General features: G+C 42.0%; 1 protein-coding gene across 1 annotated transcript in view; it reads right to left on the bottom strand.

Moving 5' to 3' along the window:
- MSH3 (mutS homolog 3) overlaps nucleotides 1-19,103 on the bottom strand; it is a gene marked incomplete at its 5' end in the record, with an annotated part of 87,898 nt that overhangs the window by 27,823 nt on the left and 40,972 nt on the right. The window contains 3 exons of the mRNA XM_017739005.1: nucleotides 865-1,033; nucleotides 3,526-3,713; nucleotides 11,344-11,476. Coding sequence (XP_017594494.1) covers nucleotides 865-1,033; nucleotides 3,526-3,713; nucleotides 11,344-11,476 — 490 coding nt within the window. The remainder of the gene's footprint in view (nucleotides 1-864; nucleotides 1,034-3,525; nucleotides 3,714-11,343; nucleotides 11,477-19,103) is intronic.

Here is a 19,103-nt window from a genome sequence, read left to right as displayed (position 1 = left end):
TCTAATTTTTCCCTTCCATCATTTTCAGCAGTGCCTATTTGCTCCCTCCTGTGTCTCTTGGATCTTTCTCAGCTTCCTAAGTGCCCCACGGCTGATTCCAGCCCCTTCCCTCCCTGTCCTCACCCACTCCTCTCTTCTACTCACAACTCTCATTCTGTTTCCTAAGTCCTTTCTTTCCCCAATTTTCTGCAGAGTTTTTCCCAGCTTCCTACTCTCAGTTCCAGAGGAGAACGCTGAGCAGTCCTACCTCACTGTTCCTTTCAGTTCCCCCACAAACGTGGCAGGGTCTGTTGTCTCTGTTTTTCACCACTGAACTTCTCAGCTCGCTGGATCATGTCCTGCCCACACGTGTACATCCATCAACAAAAGTTCCAGTCCAGAACACCATTTCCAAGAATTGGAAGTAAAACAACATTTATATTCTTTAATACTGTTCCCTCTTCTCTCCCATCTTTCAAATTACAGTCTGACTCAGTACTCAGAAATCCTTTCACCATTCTTCAAATTAACCAAATGCTGTGCTTCCTGGTTCTCTGAGAGCATTCCAGCACTTAATAGCCATACAATTAACCTTGCAAGTACGTGAGTGTTTTTACGAAGACAGAAAAGCAAAGCATTACTGAACCAAATTCAACTGCACTGATGTGTTTCTATTATTTAAGTCACTAAAGTGATTGACTTAACAAATAAAGGAGTCACACAAATAAAGGTAAAAAAGCTGTTCTTCAAAGTTGTACAAAAGATTATAGTCAAATGCCCTCATGAAGCACCACGCTCAGTGAATAGAGTTCCAGCTAGGTCCCGCTTTTAAGCTATTTTCTAGGCAAGGATGGGTACAGTCATACATAATAAACCCCACAGTACCTCTTGACCCGAAACAGTAACATACTCTGCAGAAGGGTTCTTAATCTGTTTACGAATATCCAGCAGATGCAATTGGATTTTAGAAAGCACATCCTGGATCTCCTCCTTTTTCTTTCGGATGACAGGGAAATCTGTGAGGTCCTTGAACAACTGTGTTTTATCTCCAGTCCTATCCATAAAAAATGTAAGATAAAATAACAGTAAAAACAGAGAGATATTCCCCAATTCTACTGTCTGCATCCTTATTTTAATTTATTTTCATTTGTTTTAACATTAGCTTAATTCCCGTCTAAACACAGATTTTCGGGTGCTTGGTCACAGTACAGTCCATTTACTGAAATGTGTAGCCACGACATAAACAGAGAGGCACTTTGTATCCAGAGCCCCCCAGCTGCTGGCAACACCTTAATTGCAGTTAAATGTGAAACTTTAGCTAATTTCTGCATAACATGAACACAGATTTTTGACACATTTAGAATTTGGCGAAAATCGGACACATTTTTGTAAGGATTGCACAGAAAAATCCCCCCCCCAAGGTCCTCATCAAAGCAGAATGCCATCAGTACTTTCCCAGAGCAGCTTCCTTCTTTTGTCCAGAAAAGATTAACCAGAGTACTTTTAAGTACATGCAAAACAATGCCCTTTTCTAGTTTCAGTGCCAGAAAAAATGACAGAACTGTTTTGGCAGCATCAGGACTGAAACCTGAAAGAAGCAATGCCACTGAAATGGTTAAAACTGAGAAGCTGAACTAGCAATTAAAAATGTGGCTGTCAACAAACATAACAAAAATTTAACTTACCCTACTAAGTACCAGGCAAACAATAAAAAGCAGTGTGATCAGCCCTAAGTTAATTGCAATATAACTTTGCATTTTAGAGTCAATACAGAACTCTGCAAGTTAATTATATAATTACCTTGAAAACTAATATGTGGAGAGCAAGTAATTAGCGAACTGAAAGTATTATAGCATGGAAGTAATAAAAAAATCTAATATTCTACTTACTCCACTACCCCTTTGCCTGCACATGGAACTACAGCTGGAGCCAGTGACAAGGCAGGTAACAGAGCTGTGTTTTGGCTTTGCATTCCATCGTCGTTGGCATTACATAAGTGACAGCAAAGATGCCATTTTAAAGTACAATACTAATTTTTAGAAACGATTTTGTGGTAATTAGACTAGTTTCCATGGGAATGCAAGGCAAAAAAAAAAGATCACTAGTAGCCAGCAGCTGATTGTGAAGACTGTCACTGCTACGTGATGCCTACAAAAAATTTTAATGTTGACACCTTAAAAAACACAAATCCCAAAATCTCAAACTCCCTGTAAAGAAAAAATCCTGGAGCAAAGGGACACTTTTGAGAACAATTACAGGATTTTATCCACACCTCATAACAAAGTTAACACGTGATGCAGGATGTGCACAAGTGTGTGTGCATGGATGGATGTGAGTAGAAGCCATGATTTTGATGAAAGAAATGTTTTTGAGTAAAAACAATACCACCACATACATTTGAGAGATATAAAGGCCAAACAGTAAGTCAGGTTAATCATTTCTGAGTAAGTGTAAGTACAATATACCCAATCAGCAGATCAATTATATCTTGTATACTATTCTAGCCATCATTAGCACAGTGACAGAGAAAAACACCCCATGTTTTGAACCTACCTACAGTAAATCTGGTACAATTTAGATATGGTCTGTTTTGGCATAAACTGTCACAACTACAATTGGGCACCAGGCATCAGCAGGTTTTTTTTAATCCCACCTTTCCAATGGTCAGAGGAAATCCTTCTGCCCTTCTCAACTTCTAACTTTACATACCTCAGATACATCTCTAAATCAAAAGCAAATAAAATTAGGTTCTAGGCTTCAATTCTTAAGATTTATTTTTAAATCGCAGTTTGGAGAAGATAAAAAATGTTTTATAAATACGGTGGATGTTTATTTCTAGTCTGTTTTGAATATAAAGTTAAGACTATGCTGCCCCCATATAACGACACACAACTTTTTGCCACAAGCTCAGCAAAGAATCCAGGGGTAACAGTGGAGGCAGCAGTTCTTCAGAGCTAACAGTACCCAGCAAATTCTTTAAGTATGTTCTCCAATATAATGTGTATAAATTCCAATTTAGCATCTTCTGTCTCTGTCTTTTTTTTTTCTTGGACAAACAATGGACGTAATTAAGACAAAGAAGAGCAGACAGCTTTAATGAATTCTCACAAAAATAGTGAAAGGCATATTCCTGACACCAGAGCTGCCACTCTGCTGAAGGTCAAGTCTGTCTTCAAAAGCATTAGCTTCTCTTTAAAAAAAATAATTAACTTTTAATTAATTAATTAATTGTTAAACAAATTAGCATAATGCAAAACATATTTTCCTGTAAATTCATCACCCAGAACAGGTGGGAAACTTTCAAAAAATCCTTCAGCCTGAGGCAGACACCCACTAGGCAAAATTCTCCCTTTTTGACTTTAAAAACAGAATGGAAGCCACAACAACAAACTCTGCTTTAACTAAAAGGAACTGTACATAAATAAATATGAAATAAAAAATATAAAACTAAGGTGTATTAAACCAAGATGCAAAATTTGCATAACTGAACACATCTACTCAGAAAGCCTATGAGGCACAGGAGAATCACGTATTTTTTCTACTTACTTGGCTGCTTCTTCATTAAGGATCTTTAAATACTGTTTTACTGGGGAGAGAAGGTCTGGGATTTCCAGCAGTGCATTTTTTAACAGAGGAGATCTCACATGGGAATGTATGACTGGGACGAAAGCTTGAATTTCCAAGTCCAGACGAGACAGGGTGCTGACTATCAAGAAGAACTCCTGCGTAGAGCACTGAGAAGGGAAGCAGTGTCTGAATCATTACAATGCATTATATTTTCACTAACAGAAAACCTACAGGTTCTGCTCTTTTTTAAAATGTGACAAAATGCAAATAAAATGTATGGACAGTGACAGAGCTGCACCATCTTGCCCCATGCAGGGGGTTAATTAATCACACCAATTGTCTCGACCGCTGTCCTTAGGAATTTGTCATGAGCTGATCTCCAGCGCTCTTGTTGCTGGGGGCAGATGTGCATAGAAAAGCAGAAGTAGGGGCAATAACATGCACACAGCAAAAAAAGCAGACTGGGTAACTTCAGGAGCACCACACCTTGTCCATATGGTCCTGTGCACCCCAGGCTGCTGACCTGGCAGGACAGGGTTTGGAAGGCAAGGTCAGGCGCAGGCAGGGAGAGACTGGGATCAGGAACACAGGAAGGAAAAACATAGAGAGGAGGAAAACCAGCACCCTGTTTGAAGTGGTTGTAGCTACTGACAGCTTGGGCTCTGTCTGGCTGCTCCCAGACCTGCGTGAGGAAGACAGAGGAGAACACACCAGCCCACTCTGCATCTGTCATCCTCTGATCACCACAATGGAGGATCCTCCTTCCTCATTCAGGCAGTTATCCAGAGTATTCTCTGTCTCTCTGTTCTCTAAAAGGGAACATCCCAACCTGGGGCCAACACACACAGCACTGTCAGAGCCTCATTCATGACATTCACAGAGCAGGAGCACTCTACTTCCCTTAAAGCAGCTTCTCACCAAAAGCACCAGCTCTAAGAGAGAATCTCCTCTCCCTTTTTGAACCATTAACGTTACCTGCGATGTGGTTCAAGCGTTTTGCTGTTAGGTTCTGGATGCTCCCCAGTGTGAGCATGGTTTGTTACCTTTAGCTCATGTTCAGGAAGGGCTTCTCAAGCAGTGACCACCCCTCCTGAAACAATTCTCATGCCCATGCCCACCCACGCAGGAGGCAATGCTGATTCTGAAATGCTCTGCACAGCACTGGGTTTGCATCTGTGCTGCACCACAGCTGCACAGCAAAGGGAAACCTGGTCCCACAGGACACTCAGTGCTCTCCAAACTCGCTGAACTCAGTTGCACTCCCAGGACTTTCCAATTTCAGAAAATTTTTTAAAAGTTGCCCATAATAAATACATAATTATGCTGGTGTTTTTTCATATTTTACTGATCTGTAGAAACATTCCTCCTTTAGTCTTCTGAAATTCGCCTATCAGTCAACTGACAATGCTGAAAGAAAACCAGCTTATTTTTCTCACCTGAGGATGCAAGGAAGGCAGTAGGATATATAATATTCTTTGTCTGCCACATCCTTCTGTTCCTACATTTTTTTCTCTCTTCTACCATAGAGATCTAGAATTTAATTTCTGGACAGGACTGTGTGGTGATCAGTACAAAACTGCTCACAGAAGAGGGAGGCTACAGTGATTCAATATTTCACAGAACACATCTGCATTTTTATTTTGTCATCCTCTTTCAATTCCTCCCCAAAAGTAAATTTTTCTTCCTCTCCCTTCCCATACTCAAATGCAAGAACTAAGGCAATTCTCTCACCTATTACACTGTAGTTATTCCCAAGGAATGTCTGTACCCAAACACAGAATCAAGTATTAGCCAAAATGCAATTTAACCACAGTTAGGAATTCAGAAAGGCCACAGACACTGCACTCAGAATGTTTCTGGAAAACCTAAGCTCATCTATTTTACAGAACCACCGAGCCAGGGAGAGAGGAGACCCATGAGGAGGTTTCCCTGCAAATGCTCCAATTTTTCTGTGTTAGTTTTCCTGTATATTCCGAGATACTGTGTGCTTACCATTAATCCATAATGCAACAACTATCATCATGTAAAAGTGTTATTAGCAAAAATTTCCTTTCTATTAAATTAATCCAAATGTCTCCGGTTTTACTCTTGTGTATTACACTAACTCAACTGTTTCTTTGCTGTTAACACCCTTCAAATACCTCTAAGCCTTCTGTTCTCCTTTAATCATCAATTTAACAAAAAAAAAAAGGTCTTTCAGTCTTGCTTCATAAACAGTCCATTATTCTGCCTCATGAAAACTTTGGGTTTCCTCTGCAAAAAACTTGCTGCGATTTATCATCATCTTTCTGATAATCTGGGACTTACTGCTTCTATCTTGAAAAAGTTCTGACAACAAAATAAAACAAAAAAATAAAGGAGTAAATATGTCAACGGTGTTTGAAGTCAAAGCACAGAGGAAAGGCCTGAAACTGTGAACAAATGATAAATCCAGGCTTGGACTCAAAGTCAAATAAAACACTTTCTGACCGATTATATCATCATCATCATCATCCACATCCATGCAGATGAGGGATAAAATCCTGCCAGACTTCCCTGGACTCCAGAGTGTGCACAGGAGGTCCCTGGAGGCAGCGGGGTGATTCCCAGGGGAACAGTGCCCAGGACAGGACAGGAGCAAATATGCACACTAAGAAACTCATCAGTTCCCCAGGTGGTGTTAATTGGGGTGGCGGGGTTAATTGTTCCTTTTTTGCAAAAGGAAGTAAATAGGGCCTTGATCAGTACACAATCTGCAGGAGTGTGGGAAGGGGAAATGTTTGTGGGTATACATGAGAACACCTGGCTGAGGTGTTCGCCAGTCAGGGTGGTGAGGCTGGTGAAGCTGAGGCTTCACTAAGAGAAGAAAGCTGGATTTCAAGGCAGTGTCACCTGAAACAACTCTTGAAGTTATAAGATTTGTCAGAAGATGATTAATAAACATGCTTAAGTTCCTCACAGCAACTCTGATGGCCTACAGGACACTGTAAGAGTCACCTAATGAGTTAAAAACCTGTTCGATTCTGTGACTACAGACCTTTGGAGAAAGGGAAATGCAGCATGTTTTACTGCAAACAACCTTTTTAAATAGAGTGTCTCCAAGAATGAGGGTGAACATACCCCTTTTGTGCTGATTCAGTGTCCCTGTTTCCCCTGGCTCCATTTTAGTAACACTGCAGGACTTTGCATCTAAAATTTAATGTCTCCTCTGCAGAAATAAATTTACTAAGCAAACAAATAACTTGGAACAGATACATTCAAATAACTCTGGAAAAGCTGGGCTCCATTACAGTGGGGCTGATTCCATTCAAATCCTAAGTATCCTTACAAAAGATACATAACTGCGTTATAAATTAGAAGCTTTTAAAATACAGTAAAACTTGTTCACATAAAGCAGGATTAACAGCCTTGCATTCACAGAAGATCCTCACAAGCTTATCCAGTGCTACTTTTGAAGTCTGATTTTGAGATGACACCAGTGATAGCCATAACTTCTCTGGCACTGGAGAAATAACCTCAGAGTGATGCCAAACAATAGTTTCATCCAGCAGTTTATCAAGCTGTCCTGAAATGGGGTGGCTGCCAGTGATCTAACAGAGATCTAACGCCCTCTCAGCAACACGGACAGCAATCCAGCCCTGTTTGCATTACTGAAAGTGTTTCCAACAGAGGCCCACAGCTGACAGCCACTGACCACTCACTCCAAGTTAAAAGCATTTAAAATAAAAAATACTGGTGTCTAAATGCAGTATACATTTATCACTCTTGTCAGATTGTAGTACCCACCTTTATCTCTTTAGCATAGAGAGCACACTTTGGTTTGGGAAAAATGAGGTATTTAATTTTAAGATTACAAAGCCCCCTTGTTATGACTTTATATTAATCAGCTTAACAGGGAACAGTTTGCTCAAATCAGCATTTAGCATTGCAAACCTAAAAATATCTTCTTTTAAGATTAAAAGTTTTAATTCTTTGAAAGATTGAAAGTGTGGTATAAGCAACATGTGCATGCTATTATCATGGTAGAAAAAAAAGTAAAAAATACAAGGTATATGTTAGCAGAAGTCAAAGGATTATCCTATGGGGAGAACATATTTAAAGCATTCTATACAAACAGTAACTAATTTCCTGGGCATATATAACAGGTATTCATTTCACACAAGAAAAAAACAAACCAAAAACCAAAACCGTAACATTTTTCTCTGAATCTTCTGAAAATTACACCCTCCTCAATGACGTATCAAATGCACCTTCCAGGGAAGGGCACATTTTCAGCACCACTGAGCGCACCTGGCACCCAGCTGAGCTGCACCCTTGTCCTCTGAGGAGTCCGGCTACGTCCAGGAAATAGTGAGATATTCACTGAAAAATGGGAAGGCCAATCCCCAGGGAGGCTGTGGGCAGACAGGCACTAAACACCCCCCTTGCAGCACCTGCCTGCTCCATTCTGCTCAGGTGAGCAGCCTGGCACGTGGGCAGGAAACCTCTAGAGCCTGATCCACAGCTGAACAGGTTCTCCCAAGTGCAGCAGTTTGTGAGGAACTGGGAGCAAGAGAGAGCCTAGGGTTGAAGTCAAAGGCAGAACAAACTGAAATGATGTTTTACTACATGTGGTGGTAAGGTTTGATTATTGCTCTCCATCCTTAGGTAAACAGCTCCACTTTAATCCGTTTTGTACATTTAATGGCCAATTGTTATGACGAATCCTTTGGTGACTGTGATTTAGTTAAAAAAATAATGTTTATTGAGCAAAGGGTACAAATAAGATAAATATTTATACAGGTTCAACCCATAAATGTTTATCTTCTGAAACACACTGAAAAACCACGCAGGAAAACAGCAAGAAACATCAGGCTGGCCTGTAGGACACATTTCTTAAAGTACTAATGGCATGTTTACTCCGTACTGGTTTTAAAACCTGTTCAAACATTGGTCACTGACCCTCTTTTGCCACACTCCAAGTCAAGTTCCCACTTTAACTGAGGCAAAAATGTAGGGTCCTGCCACTTGTATCTGTCACCAATGCCAGAAGGAAACGTGTGTGGTCTGAATTGTGCCAGGTGATCTGGTGATTCTCCTCAGGCTCCACGGGCTGATCTGGTGCTGGAAAACTCCGAGCACCACCTCTGCCACCAAGGCCTGATTCTACATCAGCTCCAGGCACTGTTGAGACCAAGCTCTTTAAAATTGCCTGTCTCTCAGATTCCTTTTGCAGTCAGCTTCTGTGGGCTAACCAGAGGTCTTCAAACATTTCACCTGCACTCACCCTTCTTTTTCCACAGAGAAGAGTGAGGCCTGTCTGCAGTAGAGAGCATTTCTGCCTGGCAAGGTGTCAGGTGCTGGACCTGCACAAACTGAGAACAACCACCAGCCCTTGTGAAGTTAACTCCTCTCTCCATGGCAACTGCAGTACTGCTCCTGTCTCCTTAACCACTCCCACAGTCCTTTTTCAGGCTGGGGCAAAACTGCAGCTCAACTGTGACCACCAAGGTAATACCCAATTCCCACTGCAAAAATGCTGTTCTAATTCAAGATTGCTTATTCCTGGGGTAAATCAGAAACAGGTCTTGGTGGTCTGAGGCAACGGGAACTTGTGAAAGGCCAAGTTAAAACTGCCAGCTTGAATTATGCTACCAGATACAACTTATTAGCAAGCTTTCAAAAAAAACCCAGTGTAAGTCAGACCAGGAAAACAGACAGGGATGTCCTTTACCACAAAAGCTCTCATCAGGATGCTTTCCCTTACAGACCATTGTTTTGCCTTCATTTTTTTCTGTCTTCTCTAGAGGTTACTGGTGCACAGGGCTTTGCACAATGAAATTTCTGGAGTGGCTGACCTGACTGAAAAAAACATCCCAAAGAATGTTGGGAATGACTGAGACACCCCAGCCATCTCTGTACACCTCAGAGTCTCCTTGTACAACACACCTCCTCAGATAATAACTTCACTGAAGTAAAAAGGGCCTGGAGGATGAAATGCTTGTCGCATTCACCTATTTTTCCTGCTGCTGACAGTGAACTAACAAGCACATTCCTTCAGTGAAGCCATCAGTGTGTTCCACCCAGAGTCTTGACTCCCTTCATGGGAATGAAATTGCACCAAATCTCACTTTGAGTGTGTGAGAGATGGACATCTGGAATTAACAGAACTGGAAAGGGTTCTGTGGTGGGAACTGAAATGGCAGCATTCACTGGGGGGGGGGGGAAAAGGCCCACAAAAAAAATCCATGAAACCCAGTTACTCCATGTTCTCTAGTACCTATCTGCTTCACTGGGACCCTTCTTCAGGCTCCATATTCACCACCTGTGCTTCAGAATCAGTTTCCCAGTGTTTCCTTTTGACTCTTTATTGAAAACAGACCCTGTCTCTCAGGGACACTGCCATCTCCTTGAAGTCCTAAAGGTCTTCAGGGATTATTCAGTGCTTCAGGTCCTCTCCACAGTGCTCTGCATAACCCAGGATTTTACTAGGGGAAGCAAATTCCTCAAATGAAAAGCGTGTCCTTAGAGCTTTCCTCCCTAATTTACCCTTTTTAGGGATTCTGCTGGAGCATTTCTCCTCTCCCGCAGCTTCTTTCCAACATCTGACTCACTAAACACATACCTTCATGCTACAGTGGCTGCTGTTCAGACAAACTGCATTGTCACCTCATTTCAAAAACCACACGAACATCCAGGTCTCTGCATGGCTCCACCTAAAAGTGAGCTTAAAGCTGAGAAAGGCAAGCAGTTCTACAGCAGGGAGGGACATCTGAAGAAATGAGTACATGCAGAAAATAAAACCAAACAAACCAAACCAAACAAACCCCACAGGGCAGCAGCAGAGCAGTGCCAGGATGTTGTGAAATGAGGATACATTCCTAGAAACGGCACTATGTATGAAACCTGAAATGAGTTAAACCATTAAAAAGTGAATTACCTAATTCCTGGGCAGTTGTTTGGACTAAGAAACCCAACAATTGTTTCATGTGAATATGGTACACTTTAGAGGATGGGTAAATTGATGCACACTCCCTCTTGCCACAACCTTCCTTAGAGCTGGACCTCTGCATCCTTTCACTGAAATAAGCAAGCCTTTCCAAGAGCCAAACACTGCAACACCTCAGGGCTTTAAAAAGTGCACAATAACTGGGTTTCAGATTTTCACAAACAGGAAAACTTTATGCTGTACCATCCAAAAAAATTGCAACTTTGCTCTCGTTCTATTCCTTTATCTAAAACAACCTGTCAAAACCTCTAAATAGAACAGTGAAATGAAAGAACATTAAGTACTCCACAGGTGCTGTTGGCACATTAATCTGCTCCAGCTAAGAATTGTCAGAGTCTCATTACAAGTGATTCTTGTTAAAATGTGGATGTGAGGTCCAAACTAGAGCATTTACAAACAAATCAACATTCATTTCAAAACAGAAAACTACAGCCAAGTGGTTCCACTTGCACATGTGATTTTAGATCACCACATGGAATGCAAAGCTTTAAGGCAAATAACAGTTAATGGCAAATGGTTATTGCACCATGCCACCTCGCTGAACCCAGCCACTAAATCATGACTACCACAGATGTTCTCCTGTTATCACTAGCAATCCAAAGCACGTGCTTTAGAACCCTGCCCAGACATTTCTTCTATCAGCATATTGCTGATCACAAAATAAGATTTTACCACATCTGATTTTTATAAACTCACATCCCTTTAATATGTGAGCCTCAGTCTTGCTAAGTAGAAAACATTTTTAAACAAACATGCAAAACCAAAGGAAGTACACTAAGACAGAATGATGCTGTTTAGAGAGCAATAAATTAGTGTAATGATGGGTATACCTTCTTGTGGAAGACACTGCAGAGGCCTCTCTGTAAATCTGGCAGCTTACAAAGCAGAGTTTGAATCTGACCAAACACGCTGGATTCTGACAGCAGAATTTCAGACACAGCATCAAGCCGGGCATTTATCTCACTGTAAAAGAAGATGATCAATAATTAAAACTCGTATTTCTCTGAGGGCAAGGCATACATCTAATGAACCTCTTCCTTTGGTTTGCTTTGGGTTGATTTTTTTTAATCCTTGACTGATGGCACATCCTCATGAGTAGGCTAGTAAAAGAGCTGAGGAATGCAGAGAATCTTGGGATTTCACTCAAAATGCAAGCAAGATCCTGGACATGAGCTCGTTCTCCCCTCTCCGTGCTCACAACAGCCCAATACACACTTCAGTGCCCAATTCTGCATGTGTCTCTGGGGCTTATAACAGGAGTAACACTGAATCCTGAGTACTCCACCCCAACTGTACAGACAAGTGCCTGGAGGATGGGCAGAGGGAGTTTAGAGTTCACATCCGAACTCCATGTAGCATACTTTATTCCAGCAGGTTGTAAATACCCCTTACCATTTTGCCCCTCTGTGTCTGGTCCCAACCAGTGATTGGCAATTACATGGATCAGAACTGTGCTGGTTTTTTTACTGGTTTTTGCTAAAACCTGTAACATTTATGTCTGTGTTTTGGGACTGAAGTCAAGGAAATGTCCTCCTGAAGTGAGGAAACACTTTTTTTATGAGAAGAGGCAATTCCATAGTTCTTGGCACCTTTCTTACAATCATATTCTTAAAAGCAAAGGGCTGCAAAAAGGACAACTACCACCAAGTTTTACCCCAATCTCCTCTGTATCCTTCCAACATATCCATAGACTGGCTGTAGATTGCAGAGGTAACTCCATTTCTGCTCTCTGCGCAACCAAATTAGCTTCCTGCTGCTTCCCAGGGCAGTACTGAGAGTAGGGGTAAACGGGTGCATCCAAAGCCCATCCATCCATGCAGTTTGAGGAGAAATCAGTCCTTTGATGCAGACACTTCACATCCCAGACAAGTGTGTGCACATGCAGCCCAGCCCACAATCTCAGGGACCAGCAAGATGCTCAGAGCTCAGCCAGCACAGAGGGATGGGAACTAAGGACACAATCCAAATGGAAGATTTCTGGAAGATTGCCTGTCTTGCCCCTGGCTTTTACTGCAGAACTTTCAGGCCAATTGCCAGTGTGGCTGCTCATAAATGGTGTCCATGAGGAAACCAAAGAAATTAGGCACCTCCACAGGTTGCAGACATTACAATAGTCCAGCAGTCAGAGGCCTCTGGCCCTGAAGACAGCTGAATCTAAGTCCTTGAAATTTTATTGCACCTCATGTGAAAGGGGAATATCATGCCTGGGCGTGCTCTCAGATAAACACAAACCTAACAGCTGTCATGTGCCAGGATTGTTTCAGTGTCATACTTCTTTATGCCAAAGCAGTAAAACCATTCCCTCACCTGCCACAAATGACATACCCTGACCCCCAGAGCAGCCTTGCTGTACAACACCAGGATGGCCCTGCCCACCTGTGCCCTGGAGCACGGGAAGACGCACCCTCCCACTGCTGCCACATGAACAGGGGCCAGCCTCTGCTGCCTGGGCACCCTGGGAACTCACCACTATCCCTGAACTGCAGAGACTCTCTGATAGCACCAGAGCACTCACAACACTCCACTATCCAACACTGGCTTTTTTCCCAACCCTGAGGAAAACAGAAAGGTGAGACTTGGCAGGCTCTGCTTAGCAGTCCTGTTGCAGGTCACAAGCACACCCGATCCACTGCTCCAGCAATGCCAAATTCACACATTCACATTCACAAATTCACACATTTCCCCCATTCCTATGGGCAGCCAGGTGATCTGGAAGCAGCAGCAGCAGCAGCAGCACAGAGCAGCCACTGGCAGTGGTGCTGCTTGAGCACAGAACAACCTGAGCCCTGGCCCCGACCCATCAGAGCTGCCCCACGTGCTGGAGCAGCCTGGCAGGGCAGTGAATGACCCACAGGAGCTGCACCCCAGGAGCAGAGATCTCAGCTCTGCCTGTCAGAGAGGTGCTCCCACCGACAGCAGGGTAACAGGGAGGAACCTGAGCAGTGCTGACAGCCACGGCAGAGCCAGAAACACCCTGAGCACACAGCCCCAAACCAGCAGCTACAGTGATGTTCTGAAGGGTCAGTGTCGCCACCCACAATCCCATTTTCATGGAGAATTACTTAAGCTTGCTGTACTTGAAACCCTGGAACACTTCTCCTCCACATGAGGGAGTACTGAACTGTTAAATTATAAGCATATGTACCTTAAAGAAGATAAAAACCTTTATTTTGTATTATTAAAAGCACTGTAAGCAGCAAAACTCTGTTCCAGAACACTTTAATTTAATTTAAATGGCACTATTACTATATAGCCAACTGGAAACTGGCAGCAATACATTAAATAGACAGAGATACTTGAGAAACCCCTCCCTCCAAAGCCTAATCTGCACTTTAATCATCCTCACATATGGCTGTGTTACTGGAGCTCCAGTAATCTAAAACTAAGCATCCACACAGTTTTTCTGCTTTAATCCCACAAAGAAGAAAGGGTCAGGAAAATGGTACTCAGTACCAAATTACCCCTTTTTTTCCACCTGTAAAGAAAACCTATTGGGATTCCTATTTCAAAAGTCAGAAAGTACAGCGAAGGATTGTGTCCTTTGCTGCCCATGAGGAAGGAAGGACTGGGACAAGATATCATAAAAACAGATGATAAATTTTAAAGTATGCTTTTAAACTTTAAATATTTAGACTGAAATGAGCAAACATTTTATTGAGTGCCAATATATAAATATATATATATTACACTGATCAGTTGCTAAGCCATCTCTAAAGAAATTTGTTGTGCACTGTACAGTTACCCAGCATATATGATACACAGTTTGGGGTTGCCAAACTCTCTGTGGTCTGGAAAAGAATTCCACCACCAGAAAACCTGAATCTAACATTATGCAAAGAAACTCAACAGCCAGCTAAACTGGATGCTACTTCATGCTGCATTTAGGTGCAATATTAGCCTGTTCTTTCTCATCTGTATAAACCATGTCAGCAATCTGAGCTTTATCCAATTTTCCAAGCAATCTTCTGTGGAATAATGTAACATAATTCAGTTGACTAAAAGCAATACTCTTACTTCTGCCATACCCCCCTCTAAGAATAGCATCATTAATACAATACTAAAATCACTTTGCAGTGTATTTAAACATAACAAAATCTAACTGCAGAATTGTTATTGGAGTCATTTAGAAGAACTACTTGAAGTGAAATAATGAGATACTCCCCTGCATTATTCTGCTGCCAAACAGTGAACAATACAGAAAATTAGAAAATACGAAGAACATGTTTGAATCCTGAACTAAAAATTATTTTGACAAAGCAGAAGGCTGCAGACACGAAAGCACTGCACTGAATTAACATCTGAGCAGTCTGAACAGGATTGCTGGTTGCTGGAGTGGTAACAGAGGTCTGCTGGTCTCTCCTGCAGCAAAGCAAACCTAACATTTTTAGATGTGATAATGTATCATTACATTTAAAGCAGAGTGAAATTGATAATGTAACTGCAATATAATAGCCGCAGGACATTTTCATTCATGTAAAGTATTATTTAAATCCAAGGTAAATAAATACAAATTTATCAGAAATCTCTTAACTTATGCTAAATGCACACAGTATGAATTCATTCATCATGCTAAGGACATAACTCAAGTACAGTGTATACAATTAAAATTAATTTTATTAATTATTAAATCCATTCGAAGAGAACAGAGATATGCAGAACTGTCAGTTACAGGAATTCAACCCCTTAAAAAACATAATGAAGGGTATGAAACAACACACACTGCCTCCCATGGACTATGGTATCTAAATCGAAGCCTAGCAGCCTCCTAACTGCAGCATTGTAAAGAATGAAAATGTATAATTTAAATTATTCGATTATACATTATGGGTTTTTTTCTGACCTCCCCTCAGACCTCCATTCACGAATGAAGACTTTGGATGAGCTGATTAAGTTAAAGACCATGTTAAATGGTACAGAGTGTCCCCTGCTTTAGACCACTCCCCTTTCATGACAGGCAATTAATGCCATCAAAACCACAGCCCTGGCAGAATTACCACTATGCAGTCCATAAACTCAGGATGTCCTTTCAAAGAACAGAAGATGAAGCCCTGGCTTACTGCAGAAGCCGGGGAGGTCAGGGCGATGAAGACCCCAACGCCGACGGGCGACAGCTGCAGAGGCAGCCAGGGCTGCTGGCAGTGGCAGCCAAGGACTGTTGTGGCTGGAGCAGGGACCCTGTGGAGGCAGGGACGCACTTTTCCGGGACAAACATCCGTGCTGTGCCTGCTGGAGATCAACAGGAACGAGGTCAGGAAGCAGGAGGGTCAGGACCACCCACACTCCGGAGCCTCCGACCCTTTTCCAGACAGGTCTGGAACAGACTGCCTCTCGTAACTACTGTGCACAGAAACCCAGGAGCTTATCTCCAGGGCAGGAGATCTTATCTGTGAACAGGTGCCTGCAGGAGTGGGGCCCCAGGTGTGCACGCCCCAGGGACAGACACTCCGCCAGCAGCACCGGCGTGGGGGCCAGGAACGATGACCCCTCCCTCCCTTTCTTCCTCTCTCCCCTCTCTAATCCACCTCCCCCCCTCTCTCCTGTCACTCTGTCCCTCTGGTCAAACCCCACTGCTGGTGCTTATCCTGCTCAGGATAACAGACCAATTTCCCTGCCAGGTGTGTCATCTGCTAACAAAACCCCGGGGCCTTCTGTGGGCCCTCCAACTTCTGCCCTTCCTCTCAGCCATGAGCCCCGGCCAATCTTGGGTGCTCCCTTCCCCTAAAGGCTGGGATGCCACCCTTACCTCTGGCTTTTTATTTATGGGCTGGCTAATTTATGGGATGAACCCCGATCTGTAAAATTTTGGTGTGACTGTTGGAATTTTATCCATTAGCACCAACAAAAAAGTACAAACAAGGGTAATTCTATCATAATTAGTGCAGTGAAATTTAAGTGAAACCTAAAAAAATTAAGCATCCTTCTGGATCTGTTCACTTGTTTTTCAAGTAATTTACTCTCAAAACTGATGTCTCATGGCTCTCCAGAGAGGTCCAACGTGAACATGCAGCCAGGAGAGGACAATCTCCCTGAATGGATCTCAAATACGTAACAGCAGTATACAAGTACCCTAAACTTTATCTTCACATCTGTTAAAAGAACGTCCAAAATATGCAAATGGTAATCAAACACTTTGTTTATGTTCATACACAATGTATTTCAGCTATTTGTGCCTAAAAAGGGAACAATTAGCTACTTTAGCCAACATGAATGAATGCCTGATTGCTCCATTTATAAGGAATTAGACACAGCATTCAAAGGGACCAAAACACAGCTAGCAAAAATGAATCAATACATGTGATGATGCTGCAATCTTTTTCTTTCCTACAACAATTTTGAGATCTCAGGCATATGCTGTAACCTGCATTTGTGCATTTTATACTGGCACTGATTCTATAAAGTCGTTATTCTTAGGAGGAAAATTTAGCCCTGCTGTAGGATCAGAGGATTTTATTCATAAATTACTGCTGGGGGAAAAAAAAAATTCTAATCCTGCACTGGATGATGATGGTATCAACTGACAACCAATTTAAGTCCGAATTAAGATGGGTTTCTCCAAGGACATTTAGATAGTTTGTTTTACTGCCCTGATATTTTAATTATGAGAACAAGGACAAAGTCAAACTTGAAAGAATTTCCTTTAGGATTATACTTTGTGTATAGAAGTGTAACTAAAACAGCACTCAATACATTCAAAGTGAGAAAATTTAGAACAAAACATTATTTTATATTACAAAAGACATGTCATTGCCAATCTCACTATAAAGGGACCCTCTTCTTCCCAGTTCTACAGTATATATCCTCCAAGTAATGCATGTTGCATTAGTAATGCCAATTTACACTCTTCCTCTTCTTCAGGAGTAGATAAGGAACTGTCTGTAGTCCTGAATTGTGCAGTTCTGAATTTGCTATACTTACACTCATTCTGAGCTCCTGAGGACAAAGCATATTCAGACTAATAGTAATTATCAATACTATCCTACCAGGCTTCAATATTATAAAAGCATCATCTCATCTAGAACTGGAAGAAAAGGCGGGGACAAGGTATGCTGGAATCTCAGGGAAAAAATGGAAATCCAGTTTTTGAGAGGTAATTAAAATTTTGGTTCCTCTAAAGCACAAAGCAAAGGTTGACATGTTTTTGGCAACTGTCTAAACAGATACAATTTTTCTCCTTTCTTGAGATTTAAACATCAGCTTTGACTAGAAAAAGACCAGGCGAATATAAATTGGCTACAGATAAATTCAGGCACATCATATGTAACACTAAAATTCTAAGAGAGACAGAAGAATATTAAAGTAAAACAATCCAGGCACTCGTGGGTCACTCAGTCTGTTTAAACTACTTCAAACATGAAAACCCTCAAAAACCCGTACAGAACACCCCAAGGGGAGAGATTACTGTGCAAACTAATATGTGCACATCACACATCCCCAGTATTTTACCACTCCCAGTTTATCTCACACACATCCCTCAGCTTTTAAAATTTTGCATTAGAAACTCTTTTAACCCAAAGAAGGCACTTTTGCAACAGAGGCAAACAGCAGTCAGGTTCTCTCCCAGTTCCACAGCAAGGTCTCTCCCTCCCCCTGGCTATGGCACCAGAAATCACATATCCTGTCCACCCACTGATGGTTAAAAGACATTCCACCTCTCCAGCAAGAGCAGGAGAGTAGGGGAATCACCTTCCTGATGCAGTGCTGTCTGTACTTACAGGCCACAGAGTTCACACAGGCCTGTGTGAACCTTGTCCTTCTCCTCCTCATGCAGCTATTGAAAAAGCAATGACTTTCACATCAGCCTCAAGGGTTCTGAGATCTATTTCGCATTAGGAAGGAAAATATTTGTAACTGTTGCACACAGACAAAGACACAAAGATCACACTGTGCTACAACACTGGACCCTGTGCGCTGTCCTGAGCCCTGTGGCTGCTCTGCTGTTCTCCTGCTGGAACCCCATTGCCCGACAGGACAGCAGGTTTCACTCACTCAGAAATGTTCCAGGACATCACTTTGATTTTCTTCCACTCTGCTTACAGACATCAGGTGAGAAAGGCACTCGATGGAACTTGAATTTCAGAGGTAAGATAGCACTTCTATAATCCACGTAAAATACGTAACTTCTGCAGGAAAACAACTGTCCTCATTACTCCTAAAAAGCTCAGTTGTTGGTGACTGATACACTCTTATCTCATTACCTTCATGTACCCAGGTGAGTAAGTGAGGACATTACACCCCTATTGGTTAAGCTTTTTTTTACCATTTCTTTTTTTCCCAAATGTACAGATCTTGTCTCTACATGTATTGCATCACTGATGATTTAAAGAATATCTTCAAGTTTGCCCAAATGAGTCTGTACACATTCCATCTTTATTCAATCTAATGTATGGTTCCTTCACAGGAAATTTAGTCATCATCCCAAGTGATTTTCAACTCCAAGGCATAAAGCAGTAATTACACCCTCTCACTTGATACACCTACTCAGTGACTGGGAAAGATGCAGTACAGAAGCCTTACTTCCTCTGAGAATGTCACTCCAGGAGGCACAGGTAAATTACAATTACGGAATGTTCTCTGAGTGCATTTTTGTGCA

Source organism: Corvus brachyrhynchos, unplaced genomic scaffold (genome assembly GCF_000691975.1).
Source record: "Corvus brachyrhynchos isolate BGI_N302 unplaced genomic scaffold, ASM69197v1 scaffold1097, whole genome shotgun sequence".
Classification (NCBI taxonomy): Eukaryota; Metazoa; Chordata; class Aves; order Passeriformes; family Corvidae; genus Corvus; species Corvus brachyrhynchos.
Note: the sequence above shows the minus strand (reverse complement) of the source record. Positions and strands in the feature narration are given on the sequence as shown.